Consider the following 26,512-nt stretch of genomic DNA (forward strand, 5'->3'; position numbering starts at 1 on the left):
TGACAACTGCCTATGGCCTTACTTTTCAGAAATCAAAAAGTTATTGCATAATAATTTTAATAATAACTGTGCTGTTTTGTATAGAAGGTATAAAGCTATGACATTTATGCATGATGTGGTCATTAACTTAATCACTAGGTACATTTTTTTAAGTGTCTTTGTTACAAATTATAAGGGGAAGATTTACAGTGAACTGAGATGTCGAATAAAACTCTAGAATAAAAAATCAACATAAAATGGTGTCTTTTCACTAGTAGATTCTTTCTTTAAAGTCTTGTAACAAAAATCACAAGCATTTAGAAACATAGGAAGCTGCCTATGAAAACTGACTGGCAATGGGTCTCCCGGATTTCAGACAGGAGTCTCTCCGGTCCATACCTGGAGAGGATGGTGATTGAACCTGGAATCTTCTGCATGCAAAGCAAGTGCTCTGCCACTGAGCTACAGCTCTTCCTCCTATGTTTTTGTCTAATAAAGCTGCTCCACCACAAGCATCACCAAAGCAAGTCCACACAAGTGTGGCAGAATTATCTAGCTCTAATGCAAGCAGCTCTCTTGCACTAGACTACTAGACAAACAGATACTCTTGCCATTCTCTCTAGGAAATTGCCTAGGGCCAGGAAGTGAAGGCTTGGCTTCAGTATAGGCTGAGTGAATTCCACCCTCTTGCTTTGGAAGATCTGCTGTCTGGAAACTTCCCAGTGCAGCACAACTTAAGTTTAATTCAAATCTTCTTTCTATCCATAGGAAAAAATACCTTTTACCATCTCCATCACCTAAGCATCCAACCAAGGAATAATTTTGATTCCCCCATCCTCTTTCTCATTGTTGCCTAGCCTTTTATTTTAGCATTTCACAGTCCAGCCAAAATCTATCGCTTACTGTAGGCTAAGGTGTCATAAGAGAGACTGTATACTTTGCTTGTTTTATTTATTATTTCTCCACCAATCAACAACAAAGCCACTAAGGCTATGAACCAAAAGTGCCTTTTTAATTAATATTGATTGGGGGAAGGATTGTCAAGTGCTCCTTAAGAAGGGTTTTAGTCATCTGCTAAAAGCTCCTGTTGCTTGGTCCCAGCATCTGCCAACCTAGCAGTTCAAAATCACATCATAGTGCAAGTAGATAAATAGGTACCGCTCGGGCAGGAAGGTAAACGGTGTTTCCGTGCACTGCTCTGGTTTCACCAGAAGTGGCTTAATCATGCTGGCCACATGACCTGGAAAAAACTGTCTGCGGGCAAACGTCGGCTCCCTCGCCAGTAAAGCGAGATGAGCACCGCAACCCCAGAGTTGTTCGCGCCTGGACTTAACTGTCAGGGGTCCCTTTACCTTTACCACTGTATTATTATTATTATTAACTGAATTTGTATACTTCATCCGAAGAACACAGAGCAGTTCACAACATAAAAATACAAAATACAAAATGAAAAGACAAAATATATAATAAAAGAAAAAGAAATCATTAAACACCCCCCTCCCACAAGTACATTAAAAAACCATAGAATGTTAATTAGCCAAAGGCCTGATTACAGAGAAACATTTTTGCCTGGTACCTAAATATGTAATAAAGGTGCCCAGCGAGCCTCCCTGGGGAGAGCATTCCACAAATGGGGATACATCACAGAAAAGGCCCATTCTAATAGAACTGCACTCTAGGCTTCTCATGGAGGAAGCACTCAGATGATGGTTGCAGGGTCTGGGTTGGTTCGTTTGAGGAGAGGTGGTCCTTGTACAACATAATATAGCATGAAGGCAAGGCGCTTAAGAGAGCAGTGCAATACTTACCTTGCTCCTAGACCAGGGGTACACTGCCACCATACTGGTAGACCAGCCACTCTATCCTAGGGTTCTCAGCCCAGGAGAGAAGGTAAAAACATATTGTTGCATGGCACCCCAATCTCCAAGCATTGCAGGATTCCAGGGGTTCCAGGTGCTTACCTGTCATGACCTGGCAGGACAATGGGGATGAGGATGTAGCCACAACTAGTACACAGCAGGGCAAGGTGAGGATGGAGAAAGTACTCACAGGGCGACAGAGGACGGCGAAGGGATGGGGGTCAGTGCAGAGGAACCAAAAGAGCAGGACCCACTACCAGAGGGCCCCCCATCTCCACAAACAAAGTGGGCTCTGAGGTGTAGGGAGCTGTGGGAGGTATGCTCTAGGAGGCTGAAGCAAGCAAGGGCCCACAGCTCAGCACTCTAGCTGGCCAGGTGGGGTTTGTTAGCTCTGGGAGGAGGTGTGTGATTCCTCAGCTGGAGTAGGCTCAGGACAAATGAGGATCACATGCCTCATCAAGCCCAGATGCTGCAATCAAGATTCAGGTGATAAAAGGGAAGCAGAGCTGAGGTGCTTTAAGTCACAGTTCTGCAGCTTACCCAGTCCCCCACCCTTGGCATGCTAAAAGATGATGGATTTCTAACATGTTTAAGCTAGGATGCAAGCCTCAGTACCACAGATACATTACCCAAAGGCTTTCCCTTGTCCCACTGCAGCACAAAGCAGCTTTCACAAAGTTATCAGAATGATTCCTCAAATGATATAAAAGTTCCTATCAAACACAAGCATGTAAAAAGCACAAATCGACAGCATTTCAAAACACACACACAGACATAATGCCAAACCTTGCAGGAAGGATCCCTGCAGCAAAGAAGCAAACAGTCCCAAAAAGCACAAGCCCCCATCCCTTGCAGTTGCTTGCATGGTTCTTTGCCTTGGAGTTTCAGAAAGTTCTCATTTCAAGTAGATTGACAGCTGCTTTGGGGCTCAAATCACAGGTGGAACTCTTCAATTTGTCTTTGGTCTTCCCTTTGGTTGTAGATCAGAGGCTCCAAACTCAAAATCCAGTCCCAGTCTCTGTGGTTGCATACTGGGCCTCAAGACACAACTGCATGATCAGATTTCCCACTGACACACTTGGGGTCCCCTCCATCTATTTTCCTCTTGCTGCCTCTGGGTAAGTCCACTTCATCCCCTGTGCCAAACTGCAAATCAAAGTTCTGCCACAAGTCCTTATCTGGAAGCACCACCTTCCAGATCAGCTGGCTCAGTTCAGTCAAGTTGGCGGTCAGGAATTCCCCTCACTGCTTACTCCCAACATCTCTCAAACACTTCATGGGCCCAAAGGCAGGCAACCCTTCAAGTGGCTCTTGCCCCCAAAATTCATTGGAACCTGGGTGACCCTCACTGCTGGGGCCTAGGTAAGGGCTGCACCCATTATAAGGACTGGTTCCCCACCCTGCAAGGCTATCTTGGGGCACCCAAGGGACAATGTCATTGGACGGTTTTATCTCGTCCAATTCATTAGGCACAAGCTGCTACTCTGGTGCATGCACACACGACTCCAACTTTCCCACACATTTTTCTCTACTGCCAACCCTCAGGCGCTTGCTGATCCTTCTGCATTGTTCACACACACCTCCCAATTCCTCCTGTTGCACTTCTTCTGGCATCTCTTCAGGCACTGTTTCTTCTTGCTCACGCATGCACACCTCTTGCATCACCGCTGGCACACATGGAATGAAGAGATCCATAAGCAGCATCTCTTCACCTCCATCTTGCAGTTCACTCTCCTCTGGAGCACTTTCCTCCTTCACTGGCCTTTCCTCCTGCACCCATTCTTCTACAGCAGGCTCCCAGGGAGTGGAGAACTCATCAGCCAGGGCTCTCACCTCCAAGGAGGCGTCTCACCCACTCTGCTTGCAGCTGGTCTATTTTATCAAGCCACTGGCTCTGCTGCTGACTTTGTCACTTCTTCATTTGGTCAAGCTGCTTGCTCCACTGTTGCTCCATTCTCTCAAGCTGTTCAAGGAGTGTTGCTGTTCCTCCCTCCATCATGACTTGGGCACACCTTGCTCACAGGTCTTCCTTGAGGAAACATGAATCCTACTACTGACACCAGTATCACACACCACCACAATCTTTGAGCAGTGTGAGATTCCAGGGGTTCCAGGCGCTTACCCAGCATTCAGTTTCCTTCATGATGTTGGACAAGAGAGACAGTGGTATCTTTATGATAGATGGTTTATTTACACATATACGCAATCTGAGCTTATGATGGAGGGGTTCACAGCATTAATACCCCAAGAGGGTCTTGCTTCTTCCATAGCCACAGCTTTCAATTCCTGCAGAAGTCAGGCATGGCTCTGACTGCTTTCTGAACCTGCTGCCTTGCTTCCACTTTCTTGCTGGAAACACATAGAACTCTCGGCTTTGTCTTTATAACTATCAGGGAGTTGAGGGAAGAAGGCCCATCCATTTGTTTTTTGGCACAGAGCCACTTCCTTTGTTACTTTAATGCCCCATATTCAGAGGGCCATTACCTCACCAGGAAGGTAGCCTGGCTATTCCAGGAATTGAATCTGTGCTGGATCCAAGAATTAGATTTGACCATCTCTAGTTGTGAAGCAGGAGATAGGAGTTCAGATCCCTCCAGGAAGAATATGGCTCCATTTACCTTTGGAATGCCTGACAATAAAATAAAATAAAAACAAATAACTATCACATCCCCAGAGTCTCATTCTGAGGCCTGATCCTAGTTGGGTGTGTGCATGGAATCCTTACCTACTACTCCCTAACACCATAACAGTAGCATTTACTGAACAGCATCTGGGATGGTGATCTAGAAAGGGAAAAGTACATGGGTGGGGTTGCCAACCGGTTACTGCAGCAAGACTCCTTGTCTTTGGAAAGTAGCTCAAAATACATCCAAGTAGTGTGTACAGAGTCCTTTTTGGCACCAGCACCATGGTGCACCTGCTATCCAACACAGAGCCTGTGATGGTACAGGAGCCTAGCATGTTAACAATCCCACAGATGAATAGCCGTAAACATCCTTGTCACAGCTGCTGGTCATGGGGTGCACTTCCCTCCTGGCCAGAATGAAGTGGGGTATGAGATGGATTCTGTACCAGTAAGTGACCTATAGAGAGAAAGAGGAGACACAAAAAGAAAGCAACAAGCAAAAGTCAGTGGTTATAGCACAAAGTCCCTGAAACTGAATATACCATAGGTGTTTGTGAGGCAGTGAGAGAAGCAAGGAAGTGGCAATAACAATGCATGTGGTGGGGCTTCAGAAGAGCCATCTTACTGACAGTGGCATCACTGATGCTTACCTGGACAAGGCTGGGATGGTGCAGTGGTTCTGCTGGTACAACCACACAGCCCCAACTTTGCTGTGACCCTGGCCAGGTAGCAATGCCAGTGTTTGGACATGGTGCTACCTCAGTACTCTGACAGTGCTAATTTCTCAGCCTCTCACCCACTGATGGAGACTGTTGTGACTGTGTGCATACATCTCCCTTTGAGGTTACAGGGAAACACCAGGGCTTTTTCAACTGGAACTCACAGGAACTCAATTCTGGCACCACTTAGGTGGGTGCCATTGCCATAGCACTGGGAAACACTAGTGGCTGTTTGTTTCTCTCCATGCCTTTGGGATGTGACTCTGCAAAGTAAAAGTGCTTGTGTTTGGCCAACAATTGCAATGATTTGAGTGCCAGATCACTGCCAAAGCAGAACTTAACTGAGTGTTTCCCTGTATGTGGGAAACACCGTTTGCTGCTGTTGTGGGGGGAGAAGCAGAGAGAGAATGGCAGTTCAGACAAGATCCCATATTCACGTGAAACAAAGGTGGTGGGTGGGAGAAAGAAGACAGTTGAAGCAGTTATACATTACAGCATGTTTCCACTTCTGTTACTTACCTGTGTGGAGTGCTTTCTCCATGCATCTCTAGTGGTTGGGGTGCAGTTTGGCGTTCAGTGTCTGGAGTCCTGAGATGAGGAACCTGTAAGGTTCTAGGCAGAAGAGTGTTATCAATGGGCTCACATTCCTATAACTGTTCTGGAGATGGGTTGTTTTGTGCCCCATTTGTGTGAAAAGTACATATCCTCCGTAGTTTCCTACTTCCAGAGTTCGCCCCCCCCCAGCTTGTGAGCTCTAAGGTGCACAGTATGAGGTCAGAGATATATAACCATTTGCCACTTGCTCAATCATCTGATGAACAAAGAGGCCTTGCATCTGTAGATCCAAGGCTGCCTCTGCAGATTAGGATTAGGATTAGTATCATTCTGTAAACCAATAAACAGTTGGCAAGGATGAGAAGACGCTGATTCCACTGACTGGATTTCCTTTTGCCTTTAAAGTATTGTTTCAGGAACAAAGAAGGTATTTAAGTATTTTTAAAAGCTGTAATTTGTTAACTTTCAGAATCAATTTGTTCTGAATGTTTCCCCCCCTGAACATTCAAGTCATCTGATGTTTAAGACATAATGTACTTTAATGTACTCCTTTGTTTTTTCTTAATTCAGGTATAAAAATAAACACTAAAAAGTACAATAGAAAAAATATTACTCAACCAATATTTTATTGTGAAGTAAAGAATTGAATAAAATACCTGAGTAAGACTAGGAAAGCCAAGATTCCTGCATCCATTACAAGGTGTCAGTGCTTCCCACAAACCTGTAGGCCCACAACTGTTTTCACCTCCATCTTCTTCATCCTCTTCCGTTGGTAACAGGTTTGTTGAGGATGATTTCTGAAGATGAAAGAGTAGCATTTCAAAAATTAAGTGTATTGTATATTTTATGAAATAAATAAATAAGTCTACTGAAATAGACCACAGCTGAATTTGTATACACTGTGCCAGCATGAATGAATCTTCAAATGGAACTACGGGAAGTTATACTTTAAATGACTGTGACATAAACATTATTTGGAATTCATTCCGATGATTCAGATTTTAAAATATTGTAACCTGTTCCACAGAGTGAAGCATGGAATTGTTTTCACTTTCAGTCTACTTAAATTTCAAATGGCATGTTGAAAAGTGCATTCAACAGTTCTTACTCAGTCTTCAAATGTGACTAACATAGAATTGATCAACAATTGTAATCGATTTAAAGCCAATTAGTTCTGTGCTTGTTGGTTAGCAAAGTGTTTGTTAATAATCTATCAGCAGATTATTGTTAATTGTATTAGTAAACTATGCAACAGTGTCCTTCTTTATCTTTAGAAAGCTTGAAACAATGCCTGAGATGAAACTTCATTTTTTTTACTTTGCGTCTACATTTTGATGCCACTTGTGTGACATAACCTCATAACTAAATTGGCATTGTATAAATTGAGCAAAAATGTCTACAGGCACCCAATATGCCACCCATTCTTGAATTTATAAATATTCTCCAACACTTTTCAAGGAGCTCAACATTAGTAGCAAGGTTACCAGTTTCTAGCTTGCAGGGGTAATAAAAAAATAACTCAGAAAAAGAAGTCAAGTCATTGCTAACGATAAATCCTCTCAGCACATTTCTAAGGAAAGAAACAGTGCTAAGTTGTCCTCCCTTCCCACATTCTTAGATGCTCCCCATAAAGGTTTGCTGGTCCTCCTCTTTCCTGCTGTGGCTTTCTTGCTGTGGCCGCAAGAAGGATATTATTCAGCTTTATTGATAAGCAGAGAGAGATGTAATAGCAGTAACTTGGGGTTTTAAGGATATAAAAGGAGTTGGGTGGATTGCCACAGAAAGGGCTTAGCAGGAAGTGAGAAGGTGGCAGTTGGGGAAGCTTTTAGGTCAAATGTGTAATTGCATCAGTTGATATAGTATGTCCTTCTTAGATATAGCCATCAGTCTCACGGTCCCTATAATTCCCTGCTCCCCCTGCAAGGCTGCTGTGGATCCAGGCAACCAGGGTGGAGTGTGAGAGTTTGTCAGCAAATAAGGTAAGTGGAAAAAAGGAGGCTCTTGCAAGCAGAGGAAGAAGGAAAAGACATTTGAGAGCACCAAGGAGAGTTTCTTCCTTCACTTCTCCTTTTCCCTTTTCCCCTTTAGTTTTATTTCACCAAAAGGCAGATAAAAGAAGAGGAAGTCATGTGTATAATTTCCAAACCATTCAAATTGCTTACAGCAAAATTTCCAGATGCAGCAAGCATATTCTACTTCCTATGAAGGGTAAGCCCTGGGATAAATGTGGAAAAGGACTTTTCCAAAAAGCTCTGATACTCAGGTGGTCTCCCACCATCTTTACCTTCATCTATATACATATTGCAAAACCAGATGTCAACAAAATTGTCAGTCTGCACCACTCCCCACAGAACTCAATGTTGTTGCATCAACTTTTCTGATACTTTAACTAATGAGTCCCTCTTGGTAAACAAGAACTGAGACTTCCATTGATGGGCAATTTCCAAATCCTAGTGAAATGCTACTAGATTACCGCGCATATCTGGGGAAACAGTAAAAAAAATGGCAAGAGCAAGCACAGGCACCATAGGTTGTTGTATAATTCCAGGTATTTCAGCAAAGATCTCTGACCAGAATATGCTAAGCCAGGGACAGCTCAACCACTACTATGGAGAGATTTTGTTTGTTTGTTTATGTGTGCTTATGTTTAATTTAGTTAGAGTTCAATACTGTTCCCATGACATTTTGAGTTTAGTTTCACAAAGTCTAGCCAACATGGTTCTGATGGGTTGCCTGGACCACATCACCTCCCATTTTGTTTCTTTTACTCATCTGCCCAGATCTACTTCCTAGGCTGCCCTCTGAGCACTCATCTCCCTGCAATTCCTAATTAATAATTATTTATGGAAGACTGTGACACCATCTCCTTCATGGTGATATCGAGATGTACAAATGCATGCTGGGAAAAAACCATCAGGGGTCTAAGACAATTTTATGTTTAGGGCAATCATTTTTATGAGAGTCAGAACTTGTTCTAGCTGACTCTCTGTAGCCAGGAAAGTGGCAAGAATGGGATGACACAACAAACTAGGATAAATCAGGATACAGAACTCAAACACAACAACAAAGTTAACAGAAATTGAGAGTCACAGCCAACTTTAGACCATGGTTTTGTTGTCCCCAAGCAAGTTAAGCTAAACAAACCAAGGTATAACATTACTTTTGAACCAGGCCAATGAGTTTCACGCTCTCAGTTTGGCTGGGATCAAATGCCATTTTGGGTTCTCCTTTCCAAAATGGTCTCTTCATTAGGTAACAGTTTGAATCTGAATTTGCTATACACAATTATTTTAAACTGTTAAGCCCTCTTTAGTGTTTTGGCAGAAATAGAAATGGATAATGAATGAATTAATGAATTAATGAATGAAAAGATTACTATCCTACCTTTCCTCCTAGGAACTTGAGGTGACTAAATAAATACAATACCATATGACTGACCAAGATTAAATGTACAATTAATCTTTCTCATTTAAATACACTGGGTATATTTTACTGTATTTTTGCATTTTAAAAATACTTGCTTATCTGCTATGTATTTGTAAATTAAATTTCAATGCATTTCTTAATGTGCTACTTGATCAAATTATTTTGACAGTGAAATGGTACTACATTATGTGTTGCCATAGAAACAAGCACTCTTGCACAAATGATTAGAATGGCAGGGTGAACTTTGCCGGATCTGGAGTTTGAAGGATTTAGTACATTGTTCATACAAACAAGCACATTAAGATTATATGTCCCTGATAGTTAGAGATGTGTGTCAGATTCACCATCTATCTACACTTTTATAATTAGATCCAATCTTTCTTCTTTTAAAAAAGTTAATCTTAGAGGATATTTTAAAGACTATGCCAAAGGAATGCAAAACACTCATTTAATAAAAGCAGTGGCATTATTATTGGGGGAATTATGTATGAAATTGGTAAAGGTTATCTTTCTCTCAGGGATGCGGGTGGCGCTGTGGGTTAAACCACAGAGCCTAGGACTTGCCGATCAGAAGGTCGGCGGTTCGAACCCCCTTGACAGGGTAAGCTCCCGTTGCTTGGTCCCTGCTCATGCCAACCTAGCAGTTCGAAAGCATGTCAAAGTGCAAGCAGATAAATAGGTACCGCTCTGGCGGGAAGGTAAACGGCATTTCCATGTGCTGCTCTGGTTCGCCAGAAGTGGCTTAGTCATGTTGGCCACATGACCCGGAAGCTGTACGCCGGCTCCCTCGGCCAATAAAGCAAGATGAGCGCCACAACCCCAGAGTCGGCCACGACTGGACCTAACGGTCAGGGGTCCCTTTACCTTTACCTATCTTTCTTTCGTATCAGTATGATCACATCAAAAAAAGTGGCCATTTGACATTTTTTTTAAAATCCCACTTCTATCCAACTATTCTAGATCAAGGGAAGTAATAGTGCCACTGTATTCTGCTCTGGTCAGACCACACCTGGAGTACTGTGTCCAGTTCTGGGCACCACAATTCAAGAAGGACACTGACAAACTGGAACGTGTCCAGAGGAGGGCAACCAAAATGGTCAAAGGCCTGGAAACGATGCCTTATGAGGAACGGCTAAGGGAGCTGGGCATGTTTAGCCTGGAGAAGAGGAGGTTAAGGGGTGATATGATAGCCATGTTCAAATATATAAAAGGATGTCACATAGAGGAGGGAGAAAGGTTGTTTTCTGCTGCTCCGGAGAAGCGGACACGGAGCAATGGATCCAAACTACAAGAAAGAAGATTCCACCTAAACATTAGGAAGAACTTCCTGACAGTAAGAGCTGTTCGACAGTGGAATTTGCTGCCAAGGAGTGTGGTGGAGTCTCCTACTTTGGAGGTCTTTAAGCAGAGGCTTGACAACCATATGTCAGGAGTGCTCTGATGGTGTTTCCTGCTTGGCAGGGGGTTGGACTCGATGGCCCTTGTGGTCTCTTCCAACTCTATGATTCTATGATTCTATTCTGCGAATTTCCTCTCTCTGAAAGTTGGTGTGGCTGGGGGAGGAGAACTTCTAGCTTGGCCTTATTTAAAATAGAAGTTTGATGCACACTTACCTGGAAATAAGCTTTTTAAATCTTACTTTTAAATATGCATGTGGAGAATTACACTGTAAAGCAGTTAAGGTTTTTCTGATCTTTAATGCATTTGTTCACAATTTAAATAATAATAATAATAATAATAATAATAATAATAATAATAATAATGGGAGGCATGGCTAGCTGCAAAGCTAAATGGCAACATAACACAGCATAATCACAACAGGACTAAAATCATACTGAGGGACAACCATAGGTTTTGAAATAGCAAAAACCTTATTGGCAATAATTTGATGATTTTATGGCTTCTAAAAGCAAGTCTGCACATCTTGACATACAAGAGCAAATTGAAGACTCATTATCTGGGGACTCAGGTGAGGCCTCATATACCAATATGTCTAAAAGCAACACTCATCCTCCAAAAGGTGCAAAAGCAGCAGCAGTCATGGAGGCTGATAGAGACTTGGGTGCCTATATTGATAGACTTCGCCAGGCCCTCATGGGTGATGGTACCATCTTCTTGGCACCATTTGAAAACCTTTCTAATCAACTAAAATACATATCTCAAACTGCAAACAGAGCACTAAGTCTTTCCACTACTACCACAGAGGATCTTGCCCTGAAGCCTGAGGAACAGTTGGACAGAAATGGACACACACACACACAAAAATCAATTAGAGGCCTAAGAAGAATCAGGAAGCTGGGAACATGACCCAAATTCTGGTGGATTACCTTGAACATAAATACTTCATACCACTAAGGCCACCTGGGCCTCAAGCGACAGGAAAGGATCCAAAAGTACCCCCAAGATGTGTATCCAGTCCTTAGTGCAACCCCATCAAGAGCAGGCAACTTCCCAGCTAACCAGTCCACTCAGCGGCTTCATGTAGATGTTAAACAATATAGGGGATAAAATCAGACCCTGAGGAACCCCACGCTGAAGCCTCCAGGGGGCTGAATAACGCCCCCCAAGCAACCCTCTCTGGAAATGTCCATCAAAGTAGGACTAGAACCACCACAAATCGGTGTCACCTACTCCTATCTCCAGCAGCCGCTCCAGAAGTAAACCACGGTCGATGGTATTGAAAGTCGCTGAGAGGTCAAGGAGAATTAACAGAGACACTTTTCCCGTCTCTCTCCCAACAGGTCATCACACAGGGCAACCAAAGTGGTTTCTGTGCCAAAACCGGGTCTAAATCCTGATTAAAATGGAGCTAGAAAATCAGTTTCCTGGAGGAGCGCCTGGAGCTGCCTAGTCCATAGCCCAACCCAGTATCACATCCTCTGGCTAAGCAAGGACAAGATGTCCATTCACCATCCTGCCCAAGTGCCACTGCACTGTTTCTCCTGGCTATTTCATCACACCTGTGGCCGAGAGGAGGGCTAGGTGAAAAGTGAGCCCCTCCTTTATTAATCTGTGTGGTGGGGCAGGCTTTCCTCAACTGTAAGCAGCAAAGTCATCTTTATTTCTCTCTGCTGTTGTAAACGTACTTCAATGGAAAAAGAACTTATTCACAGCTTCCTCATCTGAGTGAAGATCAGAATGAGTAATAATGTTTATGAAACAGAGTGAGGGATACATTCTTTGCACACATTCCCACACTTCAGGTACTCATTTGGGGAATCTTTGCTCATATTGGGAAGAACTTTTTAATTGTTACCAACTTCTGCAAAATTCAGGATTCCCTTTAATCTACTGATACATGCTTCTTCTACATAGGTGCTGTCTTCTTGTGAAGCTGGGAAACAGAGGAAGACAACAACAACAACAACAACAACAACAACAACAACAACAACAACAGCCCTATATTATTGTACATGTAAAGGCCTTTTTGGCATTCAGAGATTTTAAAAGGCATAAATTCAAAGCAAACAAAAATATTCCTATAGTAGAACCTCGGAACTCTTCTTTTTGAATTATCTGTAAGTATGTAGTTGTTGTCTCATTTTACCAGCCACACCCCCTGGGAATTCTATTCATATAAACAATGGTAGATATGAAATACAACCTAGATGAAAGCAAATTGGCTCAAAAACAGTTTCCCTTCTTTGCTTTCCACTGTGTAAGTGCGGGTGGATAAGTGGGTGGTAGAGTATAGAAAATGCATTATTCTTCATGCTGCAACAGGAAACTTAAATTAAACAAGGGAGAGAAATAATATGGCAAGTGAGTAGGCAATGGTCACAATTTTATTATCTTCTTGCCAACTTTTTTCTTATAATTTGCATTGGGGGGTACAGTCAGTTCCTTCATGAAGATGTCCTTGCCCTACAAAATGGCTCAGATAAAATAAAAATCTGATTTTTTGAAAATATGCTCTACATGTCCATCATTTAATTATCTGGAGTTAAAGGCTGAGGATGTTATCACAAATAAAGAACATTTATTTGCACTGTATCATTTTTTCCAAGAAACATTACATTCTCTGCAAGACTACTTTATAGCAGTGTCACTATTCTTTCTGTACCTTGATAATTGGAAATGGAGTAGATATCCAGCTGTTCAAGAGTGTTTGATTCAACACCATTTAAATTATGAATAAAAGAGATCCAGAATCATATATTTCTCACTGCTTTTATTATCTACTTACTAACTAACTAAAGAAACAAATAAAAAGTTCTAAATCAATATCTTGGCATGCTGAAAGGGCTACATGAGTGGGAAGTTAGTCTATTGAAATAGAGAAAATGATAAAGAGTTTTGAAGAGAACAACAACCAGCTGTTTTTCATTATTTCCTCTGATCGTCCCTTGACAACAGGTTGAACTTTGCAACAGACAACATATGGCAGTTGGCAGGATGGAAACTGACAGGGAGGAAGAGATTTTAAGACAACAGATAATGAGCTATTTTGTCAAAGTATCATATTTTAAATTAGTTTTAAAATATGATAAATATGATACTGATAAATTATTGTCTCAATATGTGCCTTTAAGGTGATTAAGAGGTATATTAAATTATTCATGGTATGAAAAAGTGGATAGAGAAAAGTTTTTCCCCATCACAAATAATACTTGAATCAGGACAAACAAAATAAAATACTTCTTTTGCACAATGCACAGTTAAACTGTGGAATTTGCTTTCACGAGATGTTGTGATAGCCACCAACCTAGATGGCTTTAAAAGGGAACTATTAATAAATAGTAGGGATGCGGGTGGCGCTGTGGTCTACACCACTGAGCCTAGGGCTTGCCGATCAGAAGGTCAGCGGTTCGAATCCCCCAACGGGGTGAGCTCCCATTGCTCAGTCCAAGCTCCAGCCAACCTAACCGTTCAAAAGCACGTCAAAGTGCAAGTAGATAAGTGCAAGTCCGGCAGGAAGGTAAACGGCGTTTCCGTGCACCACTCTGGTTTCACCAGAAGCGGCTTAGTCATGCTGGCCACATGACCCAGAAAAACTGTCTGCAGACAAACGTCGGCTCCCTTGGCCAGTAAAGCGAGATGAGAGCCACAACCCCAGAGTCGTTCACAACTGGACTTAACTGTCAGGGGTCCTTTACCTTTAATAATAATAATAATTCAACTTATACACCGCCCTATACCTGGAAGTCACAGGGCGGTTTACAACAAGATAACTACATAAATTCACAGGGGATAATCAATGTCTACTAGTCATGATAGCTGTATACTTTATCCAGGATCAGCAGAAACATGCCTCTGAATATCAGTTGCTGGTACTCAGTGGAATACCAGCAGATGGGATTCTGTGGGAAAACAGTGAAGACAGCCATTTCCCCCCATCATGTCTGCTTATGAGCTCCCACAAATTTTGGGTTGGTCACTGTGGAAGATATGATGCTGTGCTAGTAGACAGGCCTTTGGTTTGGTCTAGCAAGGCTCTTATGTTGCTACTTAAAAGCTGACTACCAATTTGCCCCCAAACACAGATACTGAAAACACTATAAAATTACTGATATCTCACACTAGTCCTAGAGATTATCAGGCAATCTACCAATTTTGCCAAAGTGAAAAACACCTCTTTAATTGGAAGCTGGTTCTTCAGGAAGCAAATAAAAAAACAGGTCCCGGCAAAGGCATATGTGCCTTCAGAAGGTTTACTGGTGTTGGAGCAGGCCTGGTTTGCTACCCCTAGCCTTGCCTCCAGCTCCTGACCCAATGTGTCTGCTATCTGAGCCTCCTCACTAGCATGGCTGCCTGCCAGCTGATCCCTTGGCCCACCATGACCAATATCCCAACTTAATTTCTACAGCCCTAACCCTGACAACTCAATTCTGGTCCCATGAACCATTTTTCCAACATAGAATTCAAGTTGCTCACTCTTCTTCGGAAACTGACACGAACAAAAACCTTATAACACTGGAGCCAATACACATCTCACCATCTAGTATATTTTGACATAGGAGGAGAAGGCTCTAAATATTTCAGCTGCATACATGGGCACAGCTGTTGCCTCCAGGTTGTCTGTGACAGCTTGAATGTACAATCAAAACATGGCAGATGAGCCTTGGCTCCACTCACAATAGAAGGGGCAGAGAGGAGAAGGAAACCCCTAGCCACTTTAAAAAATTTCTTGTAGTAAAACAGCTACCTTGAGCCATCAGCTTTAATAATGTAATCATTATTAATAAAATAATTTAATACATTTCTGCATTATTTACAGGACTCTATACCATTCTTTGTGTTAAATATACATATTTGTTGGTATGCTGATAAAGAGTATACTTACACTCCTGCTTGCTCTCTGAAAATAACTGGAACAAATACTAAAAACTAAGTGCTCATCCAGACTTCCTTTTATGCTGTGTTTCTAGGCACAGGTCTGTGCTTTAAAGGTCCTTGTCTGAGTGCTCCCCCCCCCACTGGTGTTTTTCCTGTGAAAACACACTATTTACTGCTGAATTGGAGCAATGCACAGAAAAACAATAAAGATCAAGTTTTTCCTGTTGATTCAATGACATTAAACTGAAGCAAAATTTCTGCTTGATGAATAACATGAATGAAAGAATTGCTTTCCTTCTGTGCACTTTACATCTGTAGCCATATAAATTCATTCAGCACCCCTGGTATTATACAACAGAAGGAACAGAAGTGACCAATTTGTTTTGGCAGCAATGTTAGATTCATTACATTATCCACCTCTATCATACCTCTTCTTAATCTTTCCCTTTCAAAAGTGAATAATCTTTGGCTTTTAAAATCTCTTTTGTCATTTATAAGCTCTACATGGGCTAAAATCATTTTCATTGCCCTCAACTGGTCCTTTTCTAATCCACTTGTTTCTCTTACTGGAATAAAGGATATTAATAGTACAATAATACTCATACAGTACAACAGCTACTTTAAAATATTTGCAAGGGCACCTTAAGGTATTGTATTTATGTATATTAACAGTTTGTATATGACTTTTCTCGGATTCAGAAAACCTAACTAACTACCAGTGAGTTGCTAATCTCCCTTTCCTGAGCAAGGTTCTGGAGCGAGTGGTCGCAGACCAGATCCAGCGCTTTTGGAAGAAACTCATTTTCTGGATCCATTTCAATCGGGGTTTAGGCTCAGTTCTAGCATAGAAACTGCTTTGCTCACCCTGTATGATGACCTCTGTGGAGACAGAGACAAGGGAAACATATCCCTGTTAATTCTTCTTGACCTCTCAATGGCTTTCAATACCGTTGACCATGGTGTCCTTCTAAGTGACTGTTCGAGCTAGGGGTAGGTGGCACCGCTTTATGTTGGTTCCAGTTCTACTTGGATGGTCATTCCCCAAGGGTGTTGCTTGGGAAATGCTTTTCAGCCCTGTGGAACCTTCAATGTGGGGTTCTGCAGGGCTCAATCTTATCCCCTACACTGTTTAACATCTACCTGAAACTGCTGGGTAGGTTTTTCTGGAGGTTTGGAGTATGTTGTCAGCAGTAAGCTGATGACACTCAGCTCTATTTCTCTTGTCTCTGTCCACTTTCAGAACAGAGGGGCAGGGATAGTTCTATTACATTCACAATGGCCTTAATGTAACTCCATTGTTTCTTAATGTCTCTGAACTTTTCTAGACAGCTGGTTTGCCTAGGCCAGGGTTCCCCAAACTTGAGTCTCCAGCTGTTATTGGACTACAACTCCCATCATCCCTAGCTAGCAGGACCAGTTGTCAGGATAGATGGGGATTGTAGTCCAAAAAGCAGCTGGAGACCCAGGTTTGGGAAACCCTGGCCTAGGCTAACCCAGGTATTCCTCTGCAGCTTGTATTTTCCCTTCATTATTAAATATTCTCTCTGCCAAGCTTTGGCAAGAGTGTATGGGATCTCAGGTGCCCACGCAGGGGCTTGTGTCCCTTTTGAGAAAAGAAGAGACAATAGAGGCTGTCGTGCTTTAGGAAATAGGGTTTATTCGCCTATTTACACCTTCCATCTGCATGGAGGGGCCCCAGATCTTACAGCATAGTCCACAGCAGGGCAAGCAGTCCTTTCATTACCCTCACCAAGATGGATCTCTGCCTTTCTTCCTCTTTCTTCTTCCCAGAGGCCCTTGCCCTCCCCCAGAGCAGTTACCCTGGCAACCTTCCAACTCTCCAGTCTCTTGTCACACCTGGGACAAGGAGTTGTTGACCCTCAACTGCTCTCTATTGCAATGCTAACAGCTCTGCTCTTCCCTGGGTCAGCCAGACTGGTTTGCATAAGGCAGCCCAGGAATCCCCTTGTAGCTTATATTCTCCCTTCATATCACAAATAACTCAATATCCTAGCATTTAAGCACTGTGAGACTTGGTGAAGGCTGGGCAGCCTTCCCCAGGCCGCTTGGGTCTGCACTGCACTGGGGCAGCCTTTTGGCAGGCCATGCCAGTCCATGCTGCTTCTCCTGATGTTCCCCAGAGGCTGCAGAGGATGAGGAGGACTGGACAAAGGTAAGAGGGAGTAGGGGTGTGAGTGCATGGGCAAGGAAGGGGCAGTAGCAGGGAGACGGCTAGTGACGGGGTCAGCGGGTGGTGGGGGTGCCCCAAATTACCGTCCCAAAATGTTGGGTGGCATGCATGTGGGCAACTGGGATAACAATATGTTGGACTAGATGGACCTTTGGCCTGATCCAGTAGGGCTTGTGCTCTTATCTCCACAGAGGAAATTGGGATATAAATGTGACAAATTTTAAAAAAAGGTTTGTAGAAAACTCACTCTGCATCTAAACTATTGAGACATGCAAATACATATACCCACTTTGCTATTAAAGGGAAGAAAAGGGACCTACAACAGAGTTCCATCTTTTTTTTAGGGCTTGAGAGAGACTGCAACAGAAGCCATGTAATCTATTTCCCTGTAAAATTCTTCCCGTGGCATACTAGTTGTGCCAGTTTGTATCTTTTTAGCTTTCGTTAAACTCATTTGCTTCATCTTAAAACTTGACAACATGTAATTTTCTTTCCAACATTTTAGTCTATATTTTGTTTAGTATAATCAGAATAGCTGCTTCTTTAAAAAAATCAAATATTTATTTTAAAAATATTTTGCTGTTAATTCTATAACAATCTTACAAAAAACCACATAATTTTTAAAGGCTTTTATAAAATGGCTGATGCTGTTCTTTATATTATTGAACCAGACTGCCACCTATTGGAAAATACTTTAAAAATCTGACTAGCTAAGCATTCTATTGATGCTATATTATTATTATTGTACATGTTTATTACTTCCAGGTGTTATCAGTCCTTATTGATTTTAGGAATCTGCTTCAGTAAAATATAACTATTCTGGACCAGAAAGAGGTCAAAGATTGCAGCAACCCCCTTGGAAAAATATTATGAGAAGTTTGAACTGAAAGTACCCAGGTTGATGACATATTATTTATGCCACATGTTTCAAAGTGGTGGCAGTTGAGGGGTTACAGGTATTAGCTAATTACAATCCACAATTACAATCCCACCATGTGAGTTTGGGGCAATTTTAAGAATGTTTTTTTCTCTCTAAACATCCTTCTTTTATTGTTTCTTAACAACATTTTTGCATTAGTTGGTGAGATATCAAACTGGATCACATTTAATGTCTACAGGTTCAACCAGTAAATGAGGTTTGTATGATAAGTTAGAACTGGCTCCACTTCGGTTGCAAGAAAACCAATTAAGCTCTTTCATAAATATTAAATTTTACAATATTGCTTTGAATTTAGCTCTAACTACTTTGGAGAGAATGATTTATGAGCAAAAAGACAGAACAGGTTTACTAGATTTGTGTGTTAGACAGATGAAAATAAAATTTATAGTTTCAAAATTTGATGTTAAGAGAGTAACTGATCATCCACAGACATAGAAAAAAATATTCTCACAAAGGATCAGTATTTTTACCCTGCATTAATCTGAAGAACAACTATAAAATACTACAGCAATACTACATAATATATCAATAGTATATTAATAGAACTTGGAAGAACTGTAAAGATAGGCATGGGCTTTATTCTTTCCACATCACTAGTTTTATGCACATTTAGTAGGACTGTCCCCTAATTATGGTAAAGGTTATACAAGTATTTCAGTATCATGTGACCTTCTGACAGTGTTCCTTGATGATGAACGGAAAAGTTCCATACACAAAGGAACAGGTTAGAATCTATTGATTCCTGCTAGATTTTGGTCGGTGGAGGCTCAAGTGGCCTCAGTGGCATGGAGTGCCTTTCATCAGCTTTGCCTGGTGGCCCAGCTGCAACACATTGTATACATAGGGCTACCTCTGAAGACACTTCAGAAACTCCAGCTGGTGCGGAATTCATAGACCAGGTTGCTCACTGAGACAAGATGATTTGATTTGGCCTGACTGCACTGACTGCCAATTACGGTAGTTCCCAGGCCCAATTCAAAGTGCTGGTTTTGACCTATAAAGACTTTAAAAGCCCACAATATCTCAAGGACCATCTATTACCATATGAACCAACCCAGACTATGTGCTTGTTCTGAAATAGGTCCAGGGGGTGGCAACACAAGAATGGCCTTCATTACAGATCCTTAGATGGCAGGTGAAAATATTTCTCTATAACCAGACCATTGGTTGATGAACATTCTATGGCCTTTTAAATGTATTTGTGGGAAGGGGGGAGGTTTATTGGTTTGTTTTTGTTTTATTATGCACTTTGTTCTCATTTTGTATTTTTATATTGCAAACCACCCTGTGATCTTTGGATGATGAGTGGTATACAAATTTTAATAGTAGTAGTAGTAAGTAGTAGTAATATAGCATTTATTAGATCTTATATGTTACAAGAAAAACAGAAAAAGAAAAAAACCACATTGGGCCAATTCTCTAATTAAGATACATTCTATGCAAACACAGAGAGGTTTGGTTATGAGATAGATCTATTGCATTTGATCCACATTTTCAAACACTGAATGCATAGTGTTTTACCAAGGCCACAGTACAATAAGCATGTGGCAAACGTCTGCTGCATTTTCTCTTTGTTCGTGGAGATCTGGTCACTGATGCTCACGCCCTGGTCACACTTAGATTTTATAACTACCTTTTAATAAAATTGGGAAACTTCAGCTGGTGCAAAATGCAACAGCCAGAGTTGTCTACACTTCCTGGAAGATCTGTACTTTATAACATGCATTGTTTATCATCTGTGCTGGCTTCCAGTTTATTTTTACATGAAATTCAAAGTGCTGGTGAGTACCTAATCAACTTGGGACCAAGTTGCCTAAAGGACTGTTTCCAACTACAAAGATCCAGTTTGCAAGTAACACTAAGTCAAACCATGACTTAGCACGAATGCTCAGGCTCAGAGAGGAGATTTCAGCTACTTAGCTCCTCCTCTAGTCCTGCGATTTGTCTCACTCTAGACAAACCATGAGGTGTAATTTGTTCGTGATTTGCAGCAGACAACCCATGAGCCCATGGCTCAGCTCACATCAGCATGAAGAGAAGCAAAGTGACCACAATGTCCTCTCCAGAAGCCTACATGTTTGTATGTTCTTCCTAAAGCATAGTGTGGCTTAGTGTTATGTTCAAACTGAACCATAAATTTCCGTCTCTGCTCTTCATTTGACGCCTTCCTCTGAATCACTTTCTAAGGCAGAGCTTTCTAAACTCCTGGGGCTTGAAAGGGGTTTAACCTCTGGCTTGCTTGTAAAACTGAATTACTGTGTCGCAAAATGATGTTTGCCTAAAAAGTGTGTCACCAACATGAAAAATTTGGAAAGCTCTGTTCTAAGGTATGGATGGCTGGGGCACAAGAGAGTGCCCTTTTCAATTACAAGGCACTAATTATGTAACTACCTCATAATAATAATAAAATATTTTATAATATTTTATAATATTTTATTTATTTATACCTCACCCACCCAGCTGGGTTCAGTTGTTTCCTTTGTTTTGTGTTTTAAGAGAGTAACAAATAATTTCTTATTTTGTCAAGCTTTTAATATGCCTTGCATTTTTAACCACCTATTGTGTTTTTGTCTCATTTGAAATGGACCTGTTTTATGTTCTCACATTGCTGTCTTTAGAAGTGATTGTATGCTTTTTAGTCTTGTTTTTGTTGCATTGTTTGCATTGTTGTTATATTTATTGTATTTCCATGTTTTAATTTAGATGTTCCCTTGTGGGCTGAAAGGTGGGGTAAAGATCTAAATAATAATAATTAAAAAAATTGTAAAATGTTGTAGAATGTGCCAGGAGAAATAAAAAAAAATGTGTTTGTCATAGTGGACAATACAGGACATACTGCACTGCAGGTTCCTTGGGGAGCATAGAACACTACAGTAATGGAAAAGAGATGCCTAGCTTCATTAGAATGCTGCAGTTGGCTCATGCAGCAAGAATCTTTGCATTCTTGATGGCTACAATGATGCTGATGCCAGTACCAGAGCCACCCTGCTAGATTTTAGCAGAAGGGAAGAAGAAAGCATAGACTCTGAAGCAAAGGGTAGATACAGATATTTTTACAAGAATAAGGGCAGCCAGAAAGGTAACTGAAACCAATTAAAACATGTTCTTAAAAGAAAACTAACCTTATAACTTAAGAAGAAGTAAAAAATCCACAGTAAATGGTGCTGATACAGTGGTACCTCGGGTTACAGACGCTTCAGGTTACAGACTCCACTAACCCAGAAATAGTGCCTTGGGTTAAGAACTTTGCTTCATGATGAGAAATCGTGTGGCAGTGGCGCGGTGGCAGCAGGAGGCCCCATTAGCTAAAGTGATACCTCATGTTAAGAACAGTTTCAGGTTAAGAACGGACCTCCAGAACAAATTAAGTTCTTAACCCGAGGTAACACTGTATTGCAGTAGAGGGGAATAGTGTTATCTAGTTTGTTTTCTGGGATATCTTCAGAATATCATTGTTGATCCCGGGAGTTTTTGTTCTCATCCTGAAGCAAAGTTTTTAACCCAAGGTACTATTTCTGGGTTAGTGGAGTCTGTAACCTGAAGCGTCTGTAACCCAAGGTACCACTGTAGTTTTTCCCATGGTGGCAACTGTACTGTGGAACTTTCCTGCGGATCTCTGCTTTTAGGGAATTTTTTTTTAAAATATTCCTTTTTCAACAGGCATTGGACAATAAGCAGAATTTAAAATGACTTGCTACTTTTTCAGACAATTTTCTATGCTATTGCTATGTTACCTGCTGCTGTTTTAGATTTACTAGTGTAATTTTATTAATTCATAGTTCATATGTTTTATTGTGGTTTTAATTGGTGTCATTGTTATTTAGGTAATGTTTATAGGTTTTATTGTAAGTTGCCCCAAGTCTTTAAGGAGCCATGCACTGGGACACAATTTTTAAAATGAAATATAAAATATCACCTATTAGCTAACCTTAACTGTACCTGCCTTCACCTACATCCACACCCACACACCCCTTTAATATATATTAGCTCCAATCCAGAAAACTGTACAAAGCAGTGAGCAAGCCCTTGTTTCCACAGATGTGTTCACCACTGCTAGAGCTCTTTTCTTCTCCTGAAATGGAAAAGGGCAGGATCATCTCTGAAGCTCAGAGGCTTGGAAAGCACTGAGGAATCTCAAGAAAGGCAACAGGCACTTGGCACCTAATAGATTGGCTAGCCCAGGCATAGGCAAACTCGGCCCTCCAGATGTTTTGGGATACAACTCCCATCATCCCTAGCTAACAGGACCAGTGGTCAGGGATGATGGGAATTGTAGTCTCAAAGCATCTGGAGGGCCGCATTTGCCTATGCCTGGGCTAGCCCAAATGTGCTGATCCATTCATTCCCCAACAGAGACTTAGCACTGTGGGAGAAGGAGGCAGAGGAATCTGGGAAGTTCTAGAATAATCTACGCTATCTAGTAGTAAAACCTCCTGCCTCTCACCACATAATCAAGACAATTTCCTTCAACTACAATAAGTCCTGCATTACCTTCTGAGGAACATATATACAGAATTTATTGTCAGTCATTCCTATTCCTGTTAAAATGTCACCATGGATAGTTTTATTTAGTATACAATTTTTGATTATGCCAAGTGTGGTGGGATTTGAAATGTGTGCATATGTGTGTGTGTAAACTAAACAATTTATTAATAGCCAGATACTAAGCCATATCCTGTCTTACTTACTATATTGGATGTGGATTGGCTTTCATTCATCACTGGTTCTTCTTCTGATACTTTGCTACCATTGTCCAGATAGTGGTCAGATACAGTATGACAAAGCTCTTCCAAAGAATAATCCTTTTCTTGGCACAGTTTGATTTCATCCAGTAGTTTTGACAACTCCCCAGTCACAGCTTCACCTTTACAGAAAGCAAAACAACCTGTCATTGTAGTAAGCCAAGCAAAACAAGTCTAAATATAATATAAAATATGTTGTGTTAAGCATGGTCTAACCTTAGAAATAGATTAAGAGTTGGCAACAAGCCATGAATTGATGTATAATACCTCTGTATGGTATGGTACCTCAAGTTACGGACTCGATCCATTCCGGGGTGCCGTTCGCACCTCGAAAAGTCCGCAACTAGAGCGCTACTTCTGCACACATGTGCAGCGCAATAGAGTGCTTCTGTGCTCGCGCGAGGTGCATAGAGTGCTTCTGCGCATGAGCGAGATGCACAGAGTGCTTCTGTGCATGTGCACACGACGAAACCCGGAAGTATACACTTCCGGGTTTGCTGCGTTCATATCCTGAAAAAACACAATTGGAGACTGACGTAACAAGAGTTACGGCTGTAGTCCACATCTGCAGACTCCAATAAGCAGTGCAACCAGAGGGGAGGAGACTGATGACAAGATCCCTATGATAAAGAGTGATGAGGAGATGGATGAGGTTTCACAGCCAGATTGTCAGGCGCTCAATGAGACCCAACAAAGGTATTCCAGCTCCACGACTGTCCTACCTCACAAGGTACAACCCCTAGAACCTTCCACCTGGGAAGAGACTGAGCAGATACCAGCCACTGGTGCTCATCTGTGGAAGGATGCTGCACAGGAAGACATTGATGCACTACACCAAAACCAAACCTGGACCCTCACCAAGCTACCCTCCCCCCGCCAATAAGGCAATTGGCAGCAAGAGGTGTTTAAGGTAAAGCAGGGTGTGGAAAGGGAAACTGAGTACTACAAATTATAACTTGTAGCAAAAGGTTATTGGATTGTTTGACAGTAAAGGGCTGCAAGAAGCAAAGGAAATAACCACACTAATGGTGACTGACTTTCTAAAGAGTAAAGATGGGTCTGAATTCTTGCCAGACAACAACCAGTACAGGTCAGCTATTTGAAAAATTTCACAATGACTGTGCTTCTCAATAGTTCTGTAACATACTTTATTGTGGAATAATTCTTAGAGAGTATTTACTTTTATTTGTTTGCGTAGGAGAAATCTCTGGAGACAAAACACAGGATTGATGATTTGTCACTGGACATTCCTCTATTGGTTCCTCTGCAACTGTGGCATTTCCTGTTTCTATGTATTCTGTAGTAAAAAATAAACAAGTAAATATACCATACTTAAATTCATCTAATTTACTTATTTTTGAATTTCACTCATTTATCCTAATGCAACATGTGTGTGTTTTGAAGTATTATAGGATATTAAAATGGGATGTCTTAAGACATGCAACCTAATCCTATGCATGTTTACTCAGGTATAAATTCCACTGAGATCAGTGAAACATACTCCCAATGAAGTATGATGCGGTTACTAGAAAATCTTAAAAGAAACACAGGAAACAAAAAAGCATTCCTTCTGTCTCCTGTTTTCTGTCTCAGACCTTCTAATAATGGTGGCACACCAAAGAGAAAAAGGGCCTTTCCCAAAAGGTAATAAGAGGCTTTGTTTTCCTATGGGGAAGTTATGGGCAGCAATGCCCTAGGCAGCGAAAACACAGCTGTGGTGTGAGTGGGTGTATCTGTTCCAGTTTGCCCCATTTTTGTCACATTGTATAAATTTTTTCATGTTTATCCTTAGGCAAAGGCCTAACAATTTGTATCACACAAGACACAGAAAAAGCTAAGTGACTATCTGTGCTACATACATGACGTTGTTATAGCATTTAAGCACAAGCAGTGTAAAGCAAGCTACATAGAGTAGGATAAAGATTCCATCATTATCTAGGATCACTTAATCACTTCTTTCTTCACAAATTAATAAGTTTCTCTTCATTTAAAAGATTAGACTCTGGAAGGAGTGGTATATCTGCCAGATTACACGTTCATTGAAATGGTGAGAAACTCAGCTGTAAAACAAGGCAATCAGAGAATATGCAAGAAATGAAGGGCAGACTTAACACAGGCATTGCGATTAGTGAAACACAGCTGCCTTCTTTCAAGACAGGAAATGCGAGGGAATGCAGCCATGGATGGCATACAAGCAGGCTCAGCTGGAATGAGCTATTGAATTTCAAGGGACTAATGAGACAGCTTTAGAAAATCTCTCACATATCAACTTAGCTGTTCTTCAAATCTAATTTGGCATTGGGTGGATGCTTTGTATATGTGGCAGCTCTATGTAAATAAAAAGATAGAAAATGAGCCCAATATTATGTGGCCCATGCCAGTTTTAGCATCTATAAAAATACCAGTAAAAATCTAGTAAAAAAAGGAAACTTTCATAATGCATTTTCTGAAAATTAAGTGTTGTCAATAATTTAGCAGCATAGATAGATAGATAGATTTATTACGGTCATTGGCCCATATCGACAACAATACATCAGAATTTATCCATAAACAATACAATTTAAACAGTTCCAAGTTAAAACACCCATATAGAACCAATTTTACTTCAGTTAAGTAAACACTATGCACAATAAGCTCCCTCTATGTAAACCACAATTCAGATCCATCAGATTTTGGGGGGTATGCGTCTTAGTTCTGGCACTTATTGATGGTTCTTAAGTTTAGCTAAGCTGTCAGAGACATACAGTGATCCATTTCTCCTCTTTTGAAATAAAACATTAATCAGGTATCTAGCGATTGCAAGGGATCTACATGTATCTTCGTCGTTTAATAAGTATATTATTTGGGCTTCCTGAGGACCGTCAGCAATTCTTGATAAATATGGGGCCAGAAACTTGGACCGTGCAGCCGAATGTAATGGACAACAGAACATTATATGATATAACGATTCTATAGATCCACTTTTACAGTCACAGAGGAGTGAGATCTGTCCGTTGGAGAGTCTGTTACCCAACACGTTTGATGGGAAAACATTGAATCTAGCCTTTATAAAGGCATACCTGTGCGTCACCACAGATAAGGTAGTTAAGTCAGATGGAAGTTTCGTTGGTGGTGTTAAGCCAAGGTTTATCGGCGAACAGGTGCCACCACCTGTCGCAATATTAAATTGTAAATCCATCTCCTCTAATTTGTGACTTAT

General features: G+C 41.2%; 1 protein-coding gene across 6 annotated transcripts in view; it reads right to left on the reverse strand.

Annotated features, from left to right (window-relative positions):
* Nucleotides 1–26,512, reverse strand: part of ANKS1B (ankyrin repeat and sterile alpha motif domain containing 1B) — a 366,454-nt gene that overhangs the window by 286,123 nt on the left and 53,819 nt on the right. For all 6 annotated transcript variants that reach the window (XM_082240761.1, XM_082240767.1, XM_082240757.1 and 3 more), the window contains 3 exons: nt 24,494–24,610; nt 23,260–23,435; nt 6,395–6,535 (listed from right to left, as the gene is read on the reverse strand). In XM_082240761.1, the coding sequence (XP_082096887.1) occupies nt 6,395–6,535; nt 23,260–23,435; nt 24,494–24,610 (434 nt within the window). The remainder of the gene's footprint in view (nt 1–6,394; nt 6,536–23,259; nt 23,436–24,493; nt 24,611–26,512) is intronic.

Source organism: Podarcis vaucheri (assembly GCF_965113315.1).
Source record: "Podarcis vaucheri genome assembly, chromosome: 10".
Classification (NCBI taxonomy): Eukaryota; Metazoa; Chordata; class Lepidosauria; order Squamata; family Lacertidae; genus Podarcis; species Podarcis vaucheri.